The sequence below is a fragment of the Lepidochelys kempii genome, chromosome 20 (assembly GCF_965140265.1).
Source record: "Lepidochelys kempii isolate rLepKem1 chromosome 20, rLepKem1.hap2, whole genome shotgun sequence".
Lineage (NCBI taxonomy): Eukaryota > Metazoa > Chordata > Testudines > Cheloniidae > Lepidochelys > Lepidochelys kempii.
In genome coordinates this window covers 18,424,052-18,446,513 of record NC_133275.1, presented here as the reverse complement: position 1 = coordinate 18,446,513, position 22,462 = coordinate 18,424,052, and the positions used below count along the sequence as shown (strand labels likewise).

At 63.0% G+C, this 22,462-nt stretch overlaps 1 protein-coding gene across 5 annotated transcripts in view; it reads left to right on the top strand.

Annotated features, from left to right (window-relative positions):
- Positions 1-22,175, top strand: part of MAP3K12 (mitogen-activated protein kinase kinase kinase 12) — a 91,819-nt gene extending 69,644 nt beyond the window's left edge. For 4 of the 5 annotated variants that reach the window (XM_073318556.1, XM_073318559.1, XM_073318557.1 and 1 more), the window contains exons 2-14: positions 2,261-2,782; positions 7,006-7,189; positions 7,621-7,812; positions 9,419-9,577; positions 10,600-10,758; positions 11,645-11,753; positions 12,424-12,533; positions 12,792-12,908; positions 13,976-14,113; positions 14,810-15,425; positions 16,557-16,627; positions 17,075-17,333; positions 17,854-22,175. In XM_073318556.1, the coding sequence (XP_073174657.1) occupies positions 2,347-2,782; positions 7,006-7,189; positions 7,621-7,812; positions 9,419-9,577; positions 10,600-10,758; positions 11,645-11,753; positions 12,424-12,533; positions 12,792-12,908; positions 13,976-14,113; positions 14,810-15,425; positions 16,557-16,627; positions 17,075-17,333; positions 17,854-17,952 (2,649 nt within the window). In that variant the 5' untranslated portion in view covers positions 2,261-2,346 and the 3' untranslated portion in view covers positions 17,953-22,175. The remainder of the gene's footprint in view (positions 1-2,260; positions 2,783-7,005; positions 7,190-7,620; positions 7,813-9,418; positions 9,578-10,599; positions 10,759-11,644; positions 11,754-12,423; positions 12,534-12,791; positions 12,909-13,975; positions 14,114-14,809; positions 15,426-16,556; positions 16,628-17,074; positions 17,334-17,853) is intronic. The other variant, XM_073318560.1, reaches the window with a different exon arrangement.
- The last annotated feature ends 287 nt before the right edge of the window (positions 22,176-22,462 follow it).

The following is a 22,462-nucleotide window of genomic DNA, read 5'->3' as shown; positions in this document are numbered from 1 at the left end:
CTTGGGGGTTAGCAAGCCCCTAACCTACCCCCGGAGCCCAACGTGGAGAATTAAGCTGGTGTGGGCCAAGCAGCTTCAGTTTTGATGTTATTTGCAGAGAGAAGCATGTCGGCAAGCTCAGCAAGGGAGTCAATCCCCTTTGACCCGGGCTTTTGGTGACCCATTGGCTAATGCGCTGCCCGCCGTCCCTGAATGAGCTGGACTTGCCTGAGACAGGGTCAAGGCTCGCAATGTAATGATGGCAGGATGAGACAGGTGTCTTGCGGTATAAAGAAAGAAAGAAACCATCCATCCATCCATCCATCCCTCTCCCCAGCACTCGGTGGTCCTGAGCAGCTGCCTTCACCTGCGCCAGCCCTTGTGGGATAGGGGGCAGTGGTGGATCAATGGCTGGGTTGTTCTGGTCAATGGCTGGGTTGGAGGGGGTGGGGGGGGGTGTCAGCTCCAGCCTGGGCGATGCTGGTACCATCCGGTGACTGCTGAAGAGGTGATGTGGCGCGGCCAGTGGGGAGGGCTTCCCCTGCTACCCTGGGGAGGGGAGCAGCCAGACGGGTGGCAAGAGACGGGGCCAGCTCCTGGTTCCCGCAGAGCCGCCTGATTTCCCAGGAAGCCTGCTGGGCTGCATGCAAAATGAGCAGAGCTCCGGCACCTGTGTGGGAGAGAGCCTGGCACAGCGCTGCCAACTCCCACTGCAGCCGCGTCTGTCCCCACGGCCTAGGGGGCGCGCACACACCAACACAGCTACACACACAGAGCTACACCCCGACACACAGCCACACACACCCTGACACACACACATAGATACACCCAGAGCTACCCCCTGACACACAGCTACACACACACAGAGCTACACCCCGACACACAGCCATACACACACAGAGCTACACCCCGACACACAGCCACATACACCCTGACACACAGCTACACACACAGAGCTACACCCCGACACACAGCCACACACACCCTGACACACACACATAGATACACACATAGCTATGCACTAATACACAGCTACACACACAGAGCTACCCCCTGACGCACAGCTACACACACACAGAGCTACACCCCAACACACAGCCACACACACCCCGACACACAGCCACATACACCCTGACACACAGCTACACACACACAGAGCTACACCCCAACACACAGCCACACACACCCTGACACATAGCCACACACACAGCCACACAGAGAGCTACATACACATAGATACACACATAACTGCACACTAATACACAGCTACACACACACAGCTACACCCAGAGACACACTGACACACACACAAAGACACACAGCTACACCCAGAGCCACACCCTGCCACACAGCGATGCAACACACGGAGCTACACACAGAGCTAGGCACATACACAGTTACACACTGACACACAACTACACACACAGAGCTCCACGGCTACACCCACCTCGGCGCACACACAGCTACACGCACCCAGGTACTCCCACGAACGCACGCTCGCCAATGGCCGTGCCAACCCCGGCTCGGGGGCGCTGTGCCGGAGGGCGAGCTGCGGGGCACGATCCCGAGACGTGCAGGCTGCAGTCAGTTGGGCCAGGGGCACCCGCTTCCCTGCCCCCCACCCCCCCCGCGCCTCTGGTGCCGGCACGAGAGTGCGCCAAGAGTGCATCTCACACCTGCGCACTAGTGCCCAGCCTCACTGCCAGCCCTGAGCCAAGCCCCCTGCCGCCCCGGCCACTAGGCCACGCTGCCAGGACTCTTCAAACGTGACCTCCCCTCCCGCAGCGCAATGGGTCTGTCGGTGCCAGAGGGGGCCGGGACCTGCCCAGCTAGAGGCAGGGACCGGCCAAGGGGCAGGTCGGCGGTTTCAGCACCTTGGAGAGAGCTCGGGCTGCCGCTCCGGGGTGAGACCGGCAGGGACCCAGGCAGGAGCGGGGAAGCCAGCAGCTGCCTGCCTATTCTGGCCATGCGATCGCAGACCTGGGCTGTCTCCCCCCCCCCCCCCCACAGCCTCCGCCTCTCCCATGGGTGCAGTCAGTGGGAGGCGAGGTGCCTTGTACGTGGCACGTTCAATGCATGGTGGGTGCCTTCTCCCTGGGCACGCCTGGCACGTTCAATGCCTGGTGGGTGCCATCCCTTGGCGATAGCCGGCAAATCCAGGCCCATGGCAGGTGCCCAGCAGTGGAGCAGGCAGGAGGGCATTGGATACACCTGGTTGACCCCAAGGGGGCTACGATTTCCAGTGGGATCCTATTCACGAGGATTTTCCTTTCCCCCACAGGCCCCATCTCCCCCAGGCCGTGCCGGGGACGCCCATCGACCGCCAGCCCAAGGGGTGTGGGGGGCTGCTGATGCCCAGAGCCCGCCATGGCCTGCCTCCACGATACCCGGACCCCCTCCCCGTCCTTCGCCAGCTTCAACACCATCCTGACGGAGAGCTCCCTCCGTAAGCTGGACCCCGACACCTCAGACTGCACCCCCGAGAAGGATCTGACGCCCACGCAGTGCGTGCTGCGTGACGTGGTGCCCATCGATGGGGGCGGCCACAGCCCCACGCCCAGCGAGGAGACGCGCGACCAGTTCGCCAACAGCGTCCTGCAGCTGCACGAGAATGAGGCCGGCGGGGGAGCTGGGGCGGGGGCTGGGAACCCCGAGGTGCGGCATGCTCGGTACCACGCCGACCAGGTCCGGCTCCACTGCCAGACGGGCAGCGGCTTCCTGGAAGGGCTCTTCGGCTGCCTCAGGCCCGTCTGGAGCATGATCGGCAAAGCCTACTCCACCGAGCACAAGCACCAGCAGGAAGGTGCGTGGCCCTGGGTGTGTGGGACCGGGCATTAGTGGGACCTGGGCAATGGGCTGTAGGAGCCGGCCTGGCCTGGCGACCGGCTGGGGGCGCTCATGGGCTGCTCCATCTCTAGGGTGGATTCTGATCTGACCTGCACAGGGGCTCAATCAGCAGAGCTCCATGGGAGTCCCTGGGCCCGATCCCCAGCGGGTGTAAATCAGCAGAGCTCCATGGGAGTCCCTGGGCCCGATCCCCAGCGGGTGTAAATCAGCAGAGCTCCATGGGAGTCCCTGGGCCCGATCCCCAGCGGGTGTAAATCAGCAGAGCTCCATGGGAGTCCCTGGGCCCGATCCCCAGCGGGTGTAAATCAGCAGAGCTCCATGGGAGTCCCTGGGCCCGATCCCCAGCGGGTGTAAATCAGCAGAGCTCCATGGGAGTCCCTGGGCCCACGGTGTAAATCGGCCATGGCAAGCTGTCTGCACTGTAGTGCCATTAGCGTCACAGCGTGGCTCTCTGTCTCCCTCTAGTGGCTCGATCATGTAAGGCGGTTTCTGAGGCTGCTGTGGCCGCCAGCCTAGCCACACTGGCTCAAGTCTGTGAAATCCAGGGGGTCCGTGTTTGATCCCAGCTGCCCCCGGGACATCGCTGCGGGCCATACTAGGACAGTGTTGATTCAGAGTGTCCCACGGAGCCCCCCAGGGAACGGAGGGAAGAATCTTGCCCTATTGGAATAGTTACTGGCTGGGCCCAGCCCCCTGCCATCCCCACATGCTGGGCTTTGTCTCTGGCTGAAATGCAGCCACCTCTGGGGGGAGACACAGCAGCTGTTGAACCTGCCAACGACCCGCAGCAGACAAGGGCGGGAAGAGAAAACACAGGACATCATGTCCCCGTGAATCTGCCAGGGTGCAGGGAGAGAGGATGAGATTTAGGGGGCACAGAATGGACTCCTCTGAGTCAGGGCTCTGGGGTGAATTTCCCAGCTCTCAGTGCGAGCACTGGGGTCTGCAAGGGCAGGGCCTGTGGTTGGCATCTCCCCGGGAGGTGGAGGAGGAGGAAGGATTAGATGGGGAAATATCTGCTTCCTTAAAGTCTCTCTTCCAGAGTCTACCCTGCCCTGTCCACTTCCCCCCACAGCTCTGGCTCTCTCTGCCCTACCGGCCCTGCTCCCATCCCTCACTCCAGTTCTGCCCAGCTGGACTCCTCACCAGGCCTCTTGCGTCAGTGGTGTGGCTGGGGTCGGACGAGGGGGTGGGAGGACAGGGATGGGGGCTGGGCTGGCCCTGAGCCCAGGCTGGCGTGGAGGCTGCTGGCAGCATTCTCCCGGCATGGCTGAGCAGCAGCCGGGCCCTGCCAGTGGCTTCCCTGCAGCAGTGAGCACGTCGGCAAGCGTGAGTGGGCGTGAGTGAGCGTGACGAGTGTGTGAGCTTGGGAACGTGTGCATGTGCCTGGGAGTGTGTGTGTGTGTGAGCGTGAGCGTGCCTGTGTGAGCGTGTGCGTGTGCCTGGGAGTGTGTGTGTGTGTGAGCGTGAGCATGCCTGTGTGAGCGTGTGTGTGCCTGGGAGTGTGTGTGTGTGAGCGTGAGCATGCCTGTGTGAGCGTGTGCGTGTGCCTGGGAGTGTGTGTGTGTGAGCGTGAGCATGCCTGTGTGAGCGTGTGTGTGTGCCTGGGAGTGTGTGTGTGTGTGAGCGTGAGCATGCCTGTGTGAGTGTGTGCGTGTGCCCAGGAGTGTGTGTGTGTGTGTGAGTGGGAGCGTGCCTGTGTGAGCATGTGTGTGTGCCCGGGAGTGTGTGTGTGTGTGTGAGCGTGAGCATGCCTGTGTGAGCGTGTGCGTGTGCCCGGGAGTATGTGTGTGTGAGTGTGAGTGTGCCTGTGTGAGCATGTGCGTGTGCCCGGGAGTGTGTGTGTGAGCGTGAGCATGCCTGTGTGAGCGTGTGCGTGTGCCCAGGAGTGTGTGTGTGAGTGTGAGTGTGCCTATGTGAGCGTGTGTGTGTGCCCGGGAGTGTGTGTGTGTGAGTGTGAGCATGCCTGTGTGAGCGTGTGCGTGTGCCCGGGAGTGTGTGTGTGTGTTTGTGAGCGTGAGCATGCCTGTGTGAGCGTGTGCATGTGCCCGGGAGTGTGTGTGTGTGTGAGCGTGAGCATGCCTTGTGAGTGTGTGCGTGTGCCCGGGAGTGTGTGTGTGTGTGAGTGTGAGCATGCCTGTGTGAGCGTGTGCGTGTGCCCGGGAGTGTGTGTGTGTGTGTGTGAGCGTGAGCATGCCTGTGTGAGTGTGTGCGTGTGCCCGGGAGTGTGTGTGTGTGTGTGAGCGTGAGCATGCCTGTGTGAGCATGTGTGTGTGCCCGGGAGTGTGTGTGTGTGAGCGTGCCTGTGTGAGCGTGTGCGTGTGCCCGGGAGTGTGTGTGTGTGTGAGCGTGAGCATGCCTGTGTGAGCATGTGCGTGTGCCCGGGAGTGTGTGTGTGTGTGAGTGTGAGTGTGCCTGTGTGAGTGTGTGCGTGTGCCCGGGAGTGTGTGTGAGTGTGAGCGTGCCTGTGTGAGCGTGTGTGTGTGCCCGGGAGTGTGTGTGTGTGTGAGCGTGAGCATGCCTGTGTGAGCGTGTGCGTGTGCCCAGGAGTGTGTGTGTGTGTGAGCGTGAGCATGCCTGTGTGAGCATGTGCGTGTGCCCGGGAGTGTGTGAGTGTGAGCGTGCCTGTGTGAGCGTGTGCGTGTGCCCGGGAGTGTGTGTGTGTGTGTGTGTGAGCGTGTGCGTGTGCCCGGGAGTGGCTGGGTGTCTTTCTGAAGGGGGCAGGGTGTGTTAGTGTGCACGGGGGGTGTGATCGTTCTAGTGTGCGTGCACCTGCGTGTCAGTGTGTGAGCGGGTGCACATGCCTGCATGTGTGTCAGTGAGTTAGCACGTGCACCTGGCACACTGTGGGCAGCTCGCCCTGGCCAGGCAGCCCCTGTTTGGCGGCAGAGCCGGCTCTGACGCCGTCTGCTCCATGACAGTGAACCCCTGCGCAGGCAGGGAGATCCCGGGGTGGGCGATGCTCTGCGGGGGTTTGTGTTTCGGTTGGGGGGGGTGTCACAGCTCGTGTCTCCGGGGGGGCTGCGGCCATGGCTGTGTGCAGCTCCCTGGCCTGCTGGGCCTTGCACTGAGCCCCACGGGCGGAGCTGCCTGGGCCCCACGGCACGAGGGATTCCGCTGGGACGCGTGTTTGCAGCAGGCAGCTCTAGCGGGGTCTGGGGCCTGCGAGTTACCAGAGCCCTGGCTAGTTCCTGCCCCACACCCTCCCAGGCTCTGGCCCCACAGGAGCCGCAGCTCAGCTCAGAGCCGGGAGGGGCTGGGACCTGCTGGCCCTGTCTGCTCTGCTGCGGGGGTTGCAGCCGCCACGGGGAGGGAGGCAGGAGAGAGCGAAAGTGCACTGCTGGGGTTGACAGATGTGCACACTCACATGTGCACACCCATGTGCACACGTGCACCCACGCATGCACACACACAAACTCACACATGTGCCTGCACGCACATGCACTAACCGCAACCCAGGGGCTCGCCAGCAGGCTTTAATCGCCCAGGTGTTCCTCTTTCTCCTTCTGGCCGCTGGCGGTCTCACCCACACCGTAACATGTGGCCTCGGGGCTGGGGAGTGCTGGGGACACACCCACGGGGGGAGAATCCGGATTCTCCTGCTCCACGAGCCCCTGCCATTGGAGCGGGAGACTCTCCATGAGCTCTTAGCAGGGTAGGGCCTATGGCACACAGCAGGGCAGCGCAGATTCCACCCGGCAGAGGGCAGCAGTGCGCCCCCCCCCAGACACAGGGTTGCAGGTTCACTGCAGTCACACTGTGTGACCCAAGAAGGCTGGGAGCCGCTCTGCCTCAGCTTGGCACGTGCCCGGGTAGTGGGGCGGGGGGGCTCAGGGTCCTGCAATCCCCTCACCCCTGGCTGTTTGGTCCCGATTCCTGGGAACTGATTCTGCAGAGTCACCAGGGAGCGGTGCCTCTACAGGGCCTGCAGGGTCGGGGTCTGGGATCTTGGTCAAGGTCAGGGGGTGCTTGTGTGGGCAGGCGTGTTTGGGTACATGTGGCTCTCCCTGCAGTTCTGTCTGCCTCCCCCTTCCCCCCCCCCCCATCCCAGGAGCCCTCGTTCTGCCATTTCCCTGGGCCAAGCCCTGGCTGCCCTGCAGCGCCCCCAGCCGCCACCCTTCTCTGCGCCCCGGGCAGGTGGCATCGGCTCTGGGACTCACCCCTCCCCCATCCCTCCAGACACGTGGGAGGTGCCGTTCGAGGAGATCCTGGACCTGCAGTGGGTGGGCAGTGGGGCGCAGGGTGCTGTCTTCCTGGGGCGCTTCCACGGCGAGGAGGTGGCGGTGAAGAAGGTGCGAGACCTCAAGGAGACGGACATCAAACACCTGCGCAAGCTCAAACACCCCAACATCATCACCTTCAAGTGAGTGTGGGGGAGGGGGCACCTCGAACAGGGGAGAGAGACACCCCCTCTAGTGCCCCCCCATGGGGCAGCACCCACCTGGGGTACACAAAACCCAGGGCACCCCTCCCGTGTACCCACAGTATTGCACACACGTGGGATGCAGAGTCTGTGGCCCTGCCAGGCAGTGCCCACCCCCACCCCCCATTTCCACCCCATTGTGTCTGGGCGTGCAGTGGTGCCCGCTCTCTGGGAGGGGCGCTCACCCTACAGCTGGGCCCAGGATGGGTGAGGGGCGCAGGGTTCCCTCGGAGGGGCAGGGCCGGGATGTCCCCACTATGCCCAACCAGACAGGCATCTCTGCCCAGCTGGCACCATCTGTTCCTGGCCAAGAGGAGGTGCCACCTTCTGCCCGGCTGGTTCCTACCCAGCCCTGCTCTCCTTCCCCTCAGGGGCGTCTGCACCCAGGCTCCTTGCTACTGCATCATCATGGAGTTCTGTGCCCAGGGGCAGCTGTACGAGGTGCTGCGAGCCGGGCGCAAGGTCACCCCCTCCCTGCTGGTCGACTGGTCCATGGGCATCGCGGGCGGCATGAATTACCTGCACCTGCACAAGATCATCCACCGCGACCTCAAGTCGCCCAAGTACGTGGCGGCAACGGGAGCTGGCGTAGGGGTGGGGATGGGCATGGGGCCTGCAGGGGAATGGGGGGCAGGGTGGGGCATGGTGCCAGGAGGGAAGCAGGGATGCGCATGGGATCGGCAGGGGAAGTGGGGGCAGAGACCGGTCTGGGGCCTGCAGGGTAGGGGGCACCCTCTGGGCAAGGGCAAAATCACCAGCTAGCTCTGTGATGCCCATCACCCCCCCGCCACCACCAGCCTGCGCGGACCCTCCCATCTCTTCCCCTGCTCCTCTGCTGGTGAGTGCAGGAGATGCAGCCTGATCTACCTCCGGCGTGAGCCGTTCCCAGCCCTGCCAAGAGGGGAAACCCCCGACCCCCACTTTGCTCCCCCACAGGGTCCCAGTGCCTGGGGTGACAGGAGGCCTCAGGGACTGCCCCCTGCTGGTGGAGGGATAGCACCCCCCACCCTGCACTGCCCCCTGCTGGTGGAGGGATAGCACCCCCCCCCCTGCACTGCCCCCTGCTGGTGGAGGGATAGCACCCCCCCACCCTGCACTGCCCCCTGCTGGTGGAGGGATAGCACCCCCCACCCTGCACTGCCCCCTGCTGGTGGAGGGGATAGCACCCCCCACCCTGCACTGCCCCCTGCTGGTGGAGGGGATAGCACCCCCCACCTTGCACTGCCCCCTGCTGGTGGAGGGGATAGCACCCCCCACCCTGCACTGCCCCCTGCTGGTGGAGGGATAGTACCCCCCCCCACCTTGCACTGCCCCCTGCTGGTGGAGGGATAGTACCCCCCCCACCTTGCACTGCCCCCTGCTGGTGGAGGGATAGTACCCCCCCCCACCTTGCACTGCCCCCTGCTGGTGGAGGGATAGTACCCCCCCCACCTTGCACTGCCCCCTGCTGGTGGAGGGATAGCACCCCCCACCCTGCACTGCCCCCTGCTGGTGGAGGGATAGCACCCCCCACCTTGCACTGCCCCCTGCTGGTGGAGGGATAGCACCCCCCACCTTGCACTGCCCCCTGCTGGTGGAGGGATAGTACCCCCCCACCTTGCACTGCCCCCTGCTGGTGGAGGGAATAGCACCCCCCACCCTGCACTGCCCCCTGCTGGTGGAGGGAATAGCACCCCCCACCCTGCACTGCCCCCTGCTGGTGGAGGGAATAGCACCCCCCACCCTGCACTGCCCCCTGCTGGTGGAGGGAATAGCACCCCCCACCCTGCACTGCCCCCTGCTGGTGGAGGGAATAGCACCCCCCACCCTGCACTGCCCCCTGCTGGTGGAGGGAATAGCACCCCCCACCCTGCACTGCCCCCTGCTGGTGGAGGGATAGCACCCCCCACCCTGCACTGCCCCCTGCTGGTGGAGGGATAGCACCCCCCACCCTGCACTGCCCCCTGCTGGTGGAGGGATAGTACCCCCCCACCTTGCACTGCCCCCTGCTGGTGGAGGGATAGCACCCCCCACCCTGCACTGCCCCCTGCTGGTGGAGGGGATAGCACCCCCCCACCTTGCACTGCCCCCTGCTGGTGGAGGGATAGCACCCCCCACCTTGCACTGCCCCCTGCTGGTGGAGGGGATAGTACCCCACACTTGTGCTGACCCCCCTTTCCCCACTCCCAGCATGCTGATCACCTACGATGACGTGGTGAAGATCTCGGACTTCGGCACCTCCAAGGAGCTGAGTGACAAGAGCACCAAGATGTCCTTCGCTGGCACTGTGGCCTGGATGGCCCCCGAGGTCATTCGCAACGAGCCTGTCTCTGAGAAGGTCGACATCTGGTGAGCGTGGGGGGCTGGGTGGGGAGGGATGGGGGGAAAGCGGGGGGGGGGGGTGTCCGAGCCCACAGCAAGGATGGGGGGGTTGGAGTTGGGAGGGCTCCTGGCCTAGGGCAGGAACAGGTGGCAGCAGTGGGGGGAGAGGAAGGGATGGGGGTAGGACTTGGGTTGGGGGTTTCATCCCCTGCAACTGGGTGGGAGGGGGGACAGGAGGATCCTGGGAGGAAGATGGATCAGGGGAGGGAGCTGGACTCTAAAGAGTTACAATGCCTCAGTTTCCCACCCCCCTGCCCCGGCTCTGCTTCTGCCCTGCAGCACCTTGAGGTCTGAGCCAGGGGGGGATTTGGGGAGGTCCCACAGAAGTGCTAGATCTGGGGCAGCTGCAGGGGTCACTGGGGGGCAGAAGCTGGGATTGTTTAGTCTGCAGAAGAGAAGAATGAGGGGGGATTTGATAGCTGTTTTCAACCACCTGAAAGGGGGTTCCAAAGAGGATGGCTCTAGACTGTTCTCAATGGTAGCAGATGACAGAATGAGGAGTAATGGTCTCAAGTTGCAGTGGGGGAGGTTTAGGTTGGATATTAGGAAAAACTTTTTCACTAGGAGGGTGGTGAAGCACTGGAATGGGTTACCTAGGGAGGTGGTAGAATCTCCTTCCTTAGAGGTTTTTAAGGTCAGGCTTGACAAAGCCCTGGCTGGGATGATTTAACTGGGAATTGGTCCTGCTTCGAGCAGGGGGTTGGACTAGATGACCTTCTGGGGTCCCTTCCAACCCTGATATTCTATGATTCTATGATTCTAAGTGTTTGGAGCTGGGGGGAGCTTTTCCATGGTTCGTAGAGTTCTCCCTGTCCTGTCCTGGCCACCAGCTGGCTACCTGCCCAGGCTGGCACCAGCTGCCTCCCCTCCCCATCACCTGGTGCCTTGCGGGGCGTGAGGGCGGAGGAGGGGCTGGGAGGGAGATGCTGATTCTGGTACCCCCCACTGCTGGAGAGCCCCCCACCTCTGCTGACACGTCCCCCCCCCAGGTCCTTCGGGGTGGTGCTGTGGGAGCTGCTGACAGGCGAGATCCCCTACAAGGATGTGGACTCCTCGGCCATCATCTGGGGCGTGGGCAGCAACAGCCTGCACCTGCCCGTGCCCTCCGGCTGCCCCGACGGCTTCAAGATCCTACTGCGCCAGTGCTGGTGAGTGCCCCCAGTGACCCCCCCAGTGCTGTTGAGTGCCCCCAGTGACCCCCAGTGCTGGTGAGTCCCCCTGACCCCCAGTGACCCCCCTGAGTGCTGGTGAGTCACCATGACCCCCTGTGCTGGTGAGTACCCCCCAGTGCCCCCCCCAGTGCTGGTGAGTCCCCCTGACCCCCAGTGCCCCCCAGTGCTGGTGAGTCCCCCTAACCCCCAGTAATAGTGAGTGCCCTCAGTGACCCCCGCCAGTGCTGGTGAGCTCCCCCTGGCCCCCCAATGACCTCCCAGTGCTGGTGAGTGCCCCCCAACCCCCTAGTGACCCCACCATTGCTAGTGAGTGCCCCCAGTGACCCCCCAGTGCTAGTGAGTCCCACCTGACCCCCAGTCCCACCCCGGTGCTGGTGACCCCCCCGAGTGCTGGTGAGTGCCCCCACTGACCCCCAGTGCTGGTGAGTCCCTGTGACCCCCCATGCTGGTGAGTACTCCCCAGTGACCCCCTGTTCTGGTGAGTCCTCCTGCCCCCCCAGTAATCCCCCTGAGTGCTGGTGAGTGCCCCCCAGCATACTCCACAACAGCCCCCCTGGTGCTGGTGAGCCTGGCCCCAGTCCCCAAGCTGGCAGGAGGCAGGATCCATGGTTCACCCTCCCAGGCTGAGCCCCACAGTGCTGCCCCCTCCCATTACCATGTGGTTCAGATGCAGAGTCAGCCCAGAGCGGAGCAGCTCAATGCCCCTGCCCCCTCGCTCCTTCCTTCAGCAGCCCCCCCGGCCAGTGCTACATGCCAGGAGTCTGCTGGTGCCCTATCACCCCACGCAAGCCAGAGGGGCCCAGGCTCCTTGCTGAGGGTCCCTCATCTGCCCCAGGACGCAACCCTGTCTCTGCCCCCCCAGGAACAGCAAACCCCGCAACCGGCCGTCCTTCCGCCAGATCCTGCTGCACCTGGACATCGCCTCGGCCGACGTGCTCTCCACGCCCCAGGAGACCTACTTCAAATCCCAGGTGGGTCCCCCACTGCAGCCCCCCAGGAACCACCCAGCCCCCCACAGCTCCCCCTTCCAGCCCCCTGCACCTGCCCATTCCTCACCACTCCCCTTTCCAGCCCGCCATGCACCGTCCAGCCCCCCACTGCTCCCTCTTCCAGCCCCCCCATGCACCGCCCAGCCCCCACCGCTCCCCCTTCCAGCCCTCCATGCACTGCCCAGCCCCCCACTCTTCCCCCTACCAGCCCCCATGCACCACCCAGCCCCACACCACTCCCCATTCCAGCCCCCATGCACCGCCCAGTCACCCACCATACACCCTCCTAGCCCCCCCACTGCCCCTTCCAGCCCCCATGCACCTACACAGATGCTGCAGCACGCTGTGCTGCAGGGAACAGGGGTGTCTCAGTGGGGGGCTCTCACCCCTTGCAGTCAGTGCTGCCCCCAGTGGCCCAGCAGGGGGTGCTGTTTGGAGGTTTAGCTGTAGAATCACACTCCCTCCCCCCCCACCCCTGCCACCCCTGTGCTTTTTGAAGCCCCCGTGGCAGACCCAGGCCGGGGCTGGGGCAGCAATGAAAGTGCTGAGCCCCCCCGACACGCCCCCCGCAGTGCCCTGCAGGGGGTGCCTGGCCCCATAGAGGGGGTCCCTGTCGTGGGGCCAGAGCTGAGGCCCGTGTCACCCCCTGCAGGCCGAGTGGCGCGAGGAGGTGAAGCTGCACTTTGAGAAGATCAAGTCGGAGGGGACGTGTCTGCACCGGCTGGAGGAGGAGCTGATCAACCGGCGCCGTGATGAGCTCCGGTCAGGGAGGGCCCGGGGCAGGGGGCAACCCACTGGGGTGGTGGGTGGGGACGGGGCAGGGACCTCCATGGCGGGGAGGATGTCCTGTTCAGATCGGGGGGCAGGGCAGGGCTCGGCCTGGAGGGTGGCACCCCTGGGATGGGGGAAGACACGATCCTCGGAGAGGAGGGGGTGACATCCCATTCTGATGGGGGAGGGGGACCTTTGGCCCCACCTCCAGCTGTGTGATTGACAACTCCCCTGCTGCCCAACCCCCAGGCACGCGCTGGACATCCGGGAGCACTACGAGCGCAAGCTGGAGCGAGCCAACAACCTGTACATGGAGCTCAACTCGCTCATGCTGCAGCTGGAGCTGAAGGAGAAGGAGCTGCTCAGGTGAGGGCAGCCCCCCCATCACTGCCCCCTCAGGGATCCATTACTGCTGATCTGGGGTCCCAGCCTGCCCATCACTGCCCCCCTGCTGAGATCCAGCCCCCCCCCATCACCACCCCCTGGGAGATCCAGCTCCCCATCACCGCATCCTGCAGGGCTCCAGCCCCCTATCACTGCCCCCTGTGTGGATCCAGCTCCCTCCCAACACTGCCCCCTGGGAGGCCCAGCCTTCCGATCACCACCTCCTGCTGGGATCCAGCACCCCGCCCAACACTGCCCCCTGGGAGATTCAGCCCCCCATCACCGCATCCTGTGGGGATCCAGCCCCCTATCACTACCCGCCTGGGAGATCCAGCTCCCCCCCATCATTGCCCCCTGGGGGGCCCAGCCCCTCATCACTACCTCTTGCAGGGATCCACCCCCTCATCACTGTCCCTCTGGGGAGATACATCACCCCATCACCCCCTACTCTGACCCCCCCCAACACACACGCATGGTCCCTGAAGGGCTGGAACTTGGGGATTCCCCCCCATGAGCTCCCACCCGCTGAGTCCTATGAACTCAGTGAGCTCCCACTGATTTACACCAGCTGAGAGTCTGGCCCCTGCCCCTGCAGGTGTCAGAGGAAGGAGTAATGCTCCCTTCCCACCCCCACTCCCACAACCATCCTCAGGCCAATTTCTTCCTGACCTTGGAGAGGGACAACTTTATGCCTTGGAGCATGAGGGTGAAAGAGCATTAGTCTGATCTGGGCAATGGTGGGGAGGGTGCAGTGCCTGGACCGGGGCTGAGTCTGACGGGGGCCGTACCCGGACCAGGGCTGAGTATGATGGGTGCAGTGCCCAGGCCGGGGAGGAGTCTGACAGGGGCCATGCCCAGGCCAGCGCTGAGTCTGACGGGGGCCGTGCCCGGGCCGGGGCTGATTCTGACGGAGGCTGTGCCTGGGCCAGGGCTGATTCTGATGCACGCAGTGCCCAGGCAGGGCTGAGTCTGATGGGGGCCGTGCCCGGGCCGGGGCTGATTCTGATGCGGGCAGTGCCCAGGCAGGGCTGACTCTCTCTCCCTGGCAGGCGGGAGCAGGCGCTGGAGAAGAAGTACCCGGGGCTGTTCAAGCCACATGCATCGCGCAGTCTCCTGCACGGCAACACGGTGGAGAAGCTCATCAAGAAGAGGAATGTGCCCCAGAAGCTGTCACCACACAGCAAGCGGTGAGGGGTCCGGCCTGGGGCCGCAGCCACAACCCTCACCTCGGGGTGGAGGGCGGGTCAGGACTCCTGGGTTCTGGCCCTTGCTCACTGTGTTCTGAGGAGGGACAAGCCCCTTCCCCTCTAGAATGACCTGGGGGGGGGGCTGTGAGGCGGAATCACCTCTGGGCACCTGGAGGGAGACTGAGGATCAAGGAGTTGGGGGACGGAGATGGGGGGACTGAGGCTCAGGGAGGTGTGGGAGGGAGATGACAGGGCTGAGGCCCAGGGAGGTGGGGGAGGGAGATGGGGGGCTGAGGCTCAGGGAGGTGGGGGGAGGGAGATGAGGGGGTCTGAGGCCCAGGGAGGTGGGGGGCAGGAGATGGGGGGCTGAGGCCCAGGGAGGTGGGGCGAGAAAGCTGGAGGGGAGGGGAGCCGAAGCATTGGAAGTTGTGGGGGGGGCTGAGGCTCAGGAGGGTGGGGGGATGGGAAGTGAGGCACAGGAACATGGGGGAGGGAAGCTGAGGGTGGGGGAACTGAGTTGGGGAAAGCTGGAGGGGGGCTGAGGGATTGGATAGGGGAGGGGCAATTGGCTTGGGGAGAGTGAGGAGATGCAGGGATTGGGGATGGGGAGGGCACCCGGGATCAAAGAGGGGCACAGGAAGTGGGGAGGGGAGGGGGGCAGGGACCGGCCACCCCCCGACCCGTGCTCTCCCGCAGGCCGGACATCCTGAAGACGGAGGTGATCCTGCCCAAACTGGACTCGGCCATTGCCCAGGTGTCGATACCCGCGTGCCAGAAGGGCCCCACCTCGCCGGGCCGGAGCCGCCGGGCCAAGCCGCGCTACCGCAAAGCCAGCGCCAAGGGCAGCTGTGGGGAGCTGACCGGGCCCCGGGCCCCGGAGCCAGCGGATGCGGGGCAGCGGCTGGAGGCCTGCGCCGCCCTACGGGGGCTGCAGCACGACTTGCTGCGCCGGATATCCTCGTCCAGCCCCGACCTCATCAACACCACCCTGGAGGCCGAGGCCAAGAAAGAGGGGGCCCCTGCCGGGCCCGAGTCGCCCCCGGCCGAGCAGCCCCGCAGCGAGACCCCCAGTGAGGACACGGCCTCTGTGCCCTTCTCCAGCAGCCCCGACTCGCCCTCCTCCAAGCAGGGGGCCGTGGGGCCGGCGGACAAGAGCCACCGGCTGTTGGGCCTCGCCCAGAGGCTGCAGCCGGGTGAGGAGCCCGACAAGGAGCCGGGCGTGGCGGGCAAGGCGGGCAAGACCTGTGGGGTGCCGCAGCAGCATCTGACACCCGCAGCGCTGCTCTACCGAGCGGCCGTGACCCGAAGCCAGGTGAGCGCGGCTCAGCGGGGGCTGGGCCTTGGGCAGGGGGCACCAGTGTTGATTTAAATGGGTTGACTGTAGGGAGCAGTAGGGGACTGTTGGTTGTGACACCGATCGCCTGTAGGGGGCGCATGCAGCGTAGGTGGGACTGGAACACTGCGCCCAGCTCTGGGGTGTGCATTGCATGGGGGAGATCGGAGGAGCCACAAAACTGGCCGTAGGCTGGAGAAGATGCTGGCAGCGAGGGGCTCAGCAAAATGTGGCTGGAGACGTGCCTCAACCAGGGCTCCTGGGCCCTTCGCGAGGGGAACCAGGCACTATGGGGCTCCTCAGTTGAGTGGGGACTGGGCAGGATGGAAACCAACAGCTTCCAAGAGGGTATTTGGCACCAGTTTGTCCCAGGCAGGGTGATGAGCCCTGGGGCCAGGCTCCCGGGGGAAGGAGGAGGGACAGTGTTCTCCAGCGTTTGGAGGCTGCAGGCCCAGCTGGACTGCCCGTGGGGAAAGGGGGTCAGAGCCAAGTTACTTGGCTCCTGAAGGGGCTGGTGGGGGGAATTGGTTGGCCTGGGCTACCCGGTTTGGCTTGTGCCCCCACATCCCTCAGCATCCCCATCCCTGTGCCCTGCCCCAATCCATCAGCTCCCCTCCCTGTGCCCCACCCCCTCCCTGTGGATCCCCAATCCCTTAGCCCCTCCTTTCCATAATCCCTGTGCCCCTTCCTAGTCCCTGTTCCTTCCCAGTCCCTGTGCTACCCCAGTCCTGGGCTGTCCCCACAGCTCTGCCAGTGCCCCACAATCCTGACGCACAGCCTCCTGCTAGCCCAGCCCTAGGCTAGCCCCACAGTTGTGCTGGAGCCCCTGAAACCCGATCACAGTCCCCTCTGCTAGCCCAGCCCTGAGATTTGGTTGTGCGAGTCGTTTTCATTACCCTCCAAGGGCTGGGCAGAGTGAGTGGGTTGCTGGATCTCATTTGGCTGTCCTGGCTGCCGACAGGCCCTGGGCTGATCCTGCCCTGTGGGCGAGTGGGTGTCCAGGCTCTCCAGGGAAGCCTGTGCCCTCCTGCGCCCATGGGGTTCACAGCAGCCCTGGGGGTGGGGGGCAGGTCCCGCTAATGTGGCTCTTCTCTGCCTTCTGCTCTCCAGAAGCGAGGGGTCTCGTCCGAGGAGGAGGAGGGAGAAGTGGACAGCGAGGGGGAGCTGCCACTGAGGCAGAGGTGGGTACAGGCCTGGGCTCCTGAGCCTTCAGCTCCAGGGCTCGGCCACGTGGCTTTCCTCCCCTCCCATTGGCCTGCCATGCCCGGTGGGCTTGGGCACAGGGCAGGGGTTGCTGTGGCACGTGGGTGTTTGTCACCCTCTAGGGGGCACTGTAATAGTGCCGGAAACTGCTCATGAGCCATGGTCTTAAGCACTAGTCGTTAGAGCTGCGGGGCTAGAAGCCAGGATGCCTGGGTTCTTTTCTCAGTTCTGGGTGGGGAGCATGGGGTCTAGTGGCTAGAAGGGAGGGAGGGGTGGCTAGACACCCCGAACGCCTGGGTTCTATCCCTGGGTCTGTCACCGACCTAGTGTACGGCACTGAGCTCCCTGAAGAGTCTCTGAGCCTCAGTCCCCAGCAGGAAAAACACTCCCCACTGGTGGGTGATGGGGGGCTGCTCTGCTGACAGGTGGCCCCAGGGGCTGAGCAAGCGTCAGTCGCTGTCCACCTTCAGCTCGGAGAACTTCTCGGACGGGGACGGTGAGGAGGGGAACACGAGCGACGCGTCACCCAGCGGCACCAACACGGGGGAGCGCTCCGATGACATGCTCTCACAGAGCTCCGAGATCCCGCTCGACGCCCTGGCCCACTCCGACGGCCTGTCCGAGAAGGAGGCTGCTGTCCAGCAAGTCAAGAGCCAGCTCAGCGCTGAGCAGAACATCGCTGAGGTGAGTGCCCCGCCCTGCTGAGGGCTGCGGGGGCATGAGGGGGGTGGGGACCCAGTGTCCCCCTGCCGGGCCGCTCTGCAGTGCAAGCGGCTCAAGGAGGGTGGGGTCCCAAGTGCTCCCCCTGCTGGGGGCTCTGACATGCAGGGGGCTGAAGGGGGGGGGTCACAAGTGCTTCCCCTCTTGGGGACTGTGGGGGGGGGGGTACAACAGGTTTGGGGGAGGGGAGTCCCGCGTGCTCCCCCTGCTGGGGGATGTGGAAAGTGCCAGGGATTCCAGGGGACGGTGTAGGGGCTCCAAGAACCACTGGGTTGGTGATGCCCATAAGAACGAGCCCCGGATTCATCAGGACTTGCCCAGCATCTTGCCCCTCAGAGGGGCCCATCTGCCCTGGGAGATCCCATTGGGCGGAGGTGGAGCAGCGGTTTGGTTTGGCATGGGGTGGGGGTGTGCCAGCTCCCTCTCCCCCCCCCCCCCCCCCAATCTGTGCTCTGATCTTGCCTCTTCCCCGGCTCTGGACCAGAACCCCTCCGTGTACGAGGACTCGGACTGTGACAGCACCGAACTGGACCACTCGGGCAGTGGAGACACACACAGACAGCCAGCAGCCCCCAGCTCGTGATGGCCCGGCCCACCCCCCCCGCGAGGTTGTACAGACCCCCAGATATTTATATAAATAATCTATAAATCTCTATATAAAGCTATATAATGTATAATCTACCCCGAGGCAGCGCCGGAGCCAGCCGGAGCAGCCCATGCACTGAATTCACCTCGGTCCTGATGGACAGACTGAGGGGGGTGGGGGGAGGAAATCTCTGGGGTGCTTGGGGGTTAGCCTTGCACAGCTGGAGATCACGAAATGCCCCATGGCGTCGGACTCCTGGCCAGAAGGGCCCCGCGGCACTCGTGCCAGCTCAGAGCAGAACTGGCCCATGACCGGCAGTGTCTGGGAACAGGACCATGATGCACTGGGAGAGCAGCTGGGATGCAGGGAAGATAATCCCTCCTAAACGATCTGCAAAGCTCAACCCGAGAGAGGAGAGATGTGGTGCTGTCCCGGCACTTATCCCGTTGGCGGGCTGGGTCCGGCCAGGAGTTCGACAGGAGCTGGAGAGGACGGGCAGGCAGCGTGGTACCCTGCGGGCGGAGGTGTGCGGGTTGCTACATCACAGAGATCGTGTGGAAGCTCCTTCGAGAACAAGCAAAGCCCAGCAGAGCAACCAACCACCTCCAAGATCTGCCCAGGGCAGCAACGCACCAGGCTGGGGCAGAACCTTGAGCTGACCCGCCCTCAGGGGCAGAACTGCGACCCCAGCCAGCCCCTGCTCCTGCTCCCAGGCAGATCCTAGATCCAAACCTCCTGCTCCACACCAGCCGCCCCCGTTCCCCATCTCAGCACCAAGCAAGTCTGCCCCTGCCCCAGGTTGCAGCGGTGCTGCCGGCTTTCCGGCCAAGGGAGGATGGGGTGGCTGCGCTGCCTCCTGCTGGTAGCCACATGCACTGCACTTTTTGTTGGTGTTAATTTATTTTAAACGAATGTTTACATTTGCACTTGTGTCCTGGTTGGAACAAGGAGGGGGTGGAGCTTGGGGGTGGGACTTAAAGGGTGGGCTCTGTGGGGCTCCTGATGCCTCTGAGCCCCTGTTGTGTTTGGGGGGGCAACCCCCTTCCCCCCTTTATGTAGATGCATCCCTCCTGCTGGGCTGTTTCTCAGGTGAAAGTTCCCCCACCCCAGCACCCCTTTCCTCCTGGAACTGTTTGTCCTTGCTGCTGAGTGTTTGGGCCCCTTGGGCAGCCCCCGCAGTGCAGCTGTGGGGAGCAATGAGGATGGCTGGGAGGGGCAAGCCCAGCATCTGATTGGTGTGGGCTAGCCCTCCCCAAAACCCCAGTGCTCCATGCAAATGCCGGGTTTGTGCGTGATCAGCATCAGCCCTGCTGGGCCTTAGGACATGGCCCCAGGCTGTACGGGTTGGGCACCAAGCAGCTCAATGGGCTACTGGCTGTCATGCTGGTAGAGACCCATGGGCTGGTTGGCCCCTGTCAGAAACCCAGCTGCAGTCCCTGTGCCTCCCCTCCCAGCAAGAATCTTTCCATGGCCCTGGGGGGAAGGGTGCACTGTCCCTGCCCCAGCCTGGGGCAGAGCGCTGGCTATCCAAGCTAGCAGGGGGTGGGAGTGAGGTTTCTTATAGCTCCTGCCCACCAGGCCTGAGCTTCCTGCCTGTTTTAGCCTTGCTTGATGGGGCATGTTTCAGCAGGCACCTCCTGGGGGTTCTGTATGTCCTACATAATAGCATTACAAAGGAAAACCACAGGGGACAGCCCCACATGCCATCAGTCAAAGCTCCCAGTTTCCCGGGGTAGCCTAGGGTCCCAGCAAGGGGGCAGGTGGTGGGGTGGGGGGCTGTGGCTGTCAACTAACTGACCCCCAATCCCATGTAGCACATTCACCAGCATTGGACTAACCTGCCCCACCCATGCCTGCTCTCGGGCCAGCATGGCTGCCACTCAGATTGTGCCAGGCCATGGGCTGTGCTCCGCTGGTACCTATGGGAGTTTTTCTGGCAGGGTGCTGCAGGGCCAAGTTCCCCAGCCAGTCAGGTTTGTGGCTAAGTTGGTGGCAGCCTGTAGGCAATCAGCCATGGCATCTCCCCACAGGCAGGCCCACTGGCTGGCACATGGAGCTTTGCTGCTGCATGTTGCTTTCTGGCCACAGGGAAGCTTCCCCTCCCCCCAAAAAATCCACACCTGGCCCCTCTCAGACACCAAAACAGAGGGTAGGCCAGTTGCATCTCTTGTCTGCCCCTTGCAGGGGAAAAGGAGCATGTTTTGTGCTGGTCATGCACCTGCCCCCCAACGCCCCTGCCTCAGCGAGCTCACACGCTAATAGAGACAGTTAGTCCCAGTGGCTAAATCCCTTGCCTGGGACCCTGAAGGCCTTCTCTAGCTCAGCCACATGCCTGCTGGGTGACCTCAGGCAAATTGTTTCCCTTCCCCTGCCTCAGTTTCCCTATCTGTACAAATGAGGCTCACGCTATGACCCTGTTTTGCAAAGACAATAGCTGGGTATTAACTCAACAAGTGGGCAGGATGGGAAACAGCAGCCCAGCCAGGGGCCTTGCCCTGAAAACGTCACCCAACAGGTCAAGTGGTAGACTGAGGAGCAGCTTCCCGGGGCTGATAGTGCTTTAGTAGCCCATGCTGCCTCTCAGTTGTTTGTAGCAATTCCTTCAGGGCCAGGCTGACCCCTGTGCACCAGCAACCGAGGCCCCCCAGAAGCCTGAGGGGCCAGGGGAGAAATAGATCATGGCCAAGAGGTAGTGCTGAGTGAAATTTTTTGACCTAAACTCTTTTAGGGGCATGGGGCTGAAAAAGGCAGATTTAGGGACACCCAAGTGGTTTGCCACTTTGTGTTGGTGTCACTGACATTGGTTCCCACTTCAGAAAAAAAAACATGAAACTTGTGTTTCAAAATGACATTTTGGTCCCAAATCCCACCCTTGTCTAGCCCAGCCCCAGCATGGTGCTTATCCCTTTGGGTTCTCCCCAGGGGCCTGCTCCTGCTCCCTCCCCACACACACTCCAAACATCTGCTTCTGGCTCCTGTCCATGCATTGCACTGCAGGACTGCAGCTGAGCGGCAGGGCTGAGAGCCCTGGCTGCACCTGGCCTAAAGGTGGTCATCTGTCCAGTGGTTCTGCCCTGCCCGCAGAGGGAGCTGGGAAGGAAAAGGCTGGAGCCAGACTTGCTGACCTGCCGTCCCCACTCCTACAGGCACTTACCTATTCACCATATGCAGAGAGGATGGAGTGCTCCATGGTCCAGCCCCAGGCAGCATGGACCATGGGGAGGTGGAGAGAGGAAGCCCCATTCCTGGCAGCAGTGGGAAAGGATTGAACAGCAGGTGCACAGCACTGTCCTGGGCTCTCCAGAGCCAGGCAATGGCTAGGCCTGGGCCACAGCCCAGAGAAGTCTTTCAGGTAGCCAGGCTGCTAAGAAAGCTCCATCAGGCAAGAGCTAAGCTTTGCCAGGTGACAGCAGCACCTGGCTGTGCTCCTGGAGGATGGGGGGGAGTGGGGGGTGGCCAGAACTGCACCCAGGCTGTTCCGGTCATTGCCTCTAACAGTTGCAGCCAGTAGGAGTTCCTGTAGGCCAGTGGGGGACAGGCAGCCAGATCTGTAACCCAGTTGCCATGTAGCTTGCTGGCTGTGCATGAAGCTCTCTGTACAGCAGCTTTCTCTACAAGGGCAGTTTTCTAGCACTTGGGGTGGGGGGCACGTAGAGCAGCTCCAGGAGGGATACCACTTGGTGGATTATGAGAAAACTCAGCTCCATTTGAGAAGGTGTTTAAAGCTGCACCCAGCTAGTCCTGGTGCATCAGAACCTTGAGCACTGCATGCGGAAGATCTGATGAGCCTGAAACCAACTGGACATTTTAGTCTATAGCCTCTTGCCTGCAGCTGTCAGATGCAGCCCTCACCCAGGCTTTGCTCCACAAATCCCCATTCAGGGCTGCTTCCCCAGAGAGCTAGGTTCTTCCCTCCAGCCTGCTGTCCTTAACACAAATCTCTTCCTTGCCCCTGCCCCTATTTCCCAGGGGGCATGGAGGGGAGATAGCCATGGGGAGATCCCACCCTACCCCACTTTGGTCATTCTTCCTGTGGAAGGCAAGTTCTCACTCCCTCAGGCGAAGCCATACCTCAACCAGTTGGGATACCTGTTCTCTACACCTCTGTGACATGCATCAGTGTAAGATAGCTCCTGGATGTAGCCTGTCCGTATGGTTCGACCACTGCTAGATGAGTAATGACACCACTGATTTCAATTAAAGACCATTTTGTATTGAAAGTGCTGGCAGGTGTGTTATTGATGCCGCAGGGCTGGGAAGGATGGCACCCCACTGGCCCATGAGTCTCCTTGGGCCACAGCTGGCAGATGAAGTAGGGGCTAGCAACCTGGGCATCAGAGGCTACCAAGCTATTTTCAGTACAACTGAAGACAAAAGTCAGTTTTGGCATTTTAGGCCTGTGCTTTGCTGGAGCAGGCAAGTCTAGCCCTGTTCTTGGGGTGAAGGTGAGTGGTGTTAAGGCCTGAGCCCTTAGCCCCAAAAGGGCAGATTTCCTCCCCGAAACTGA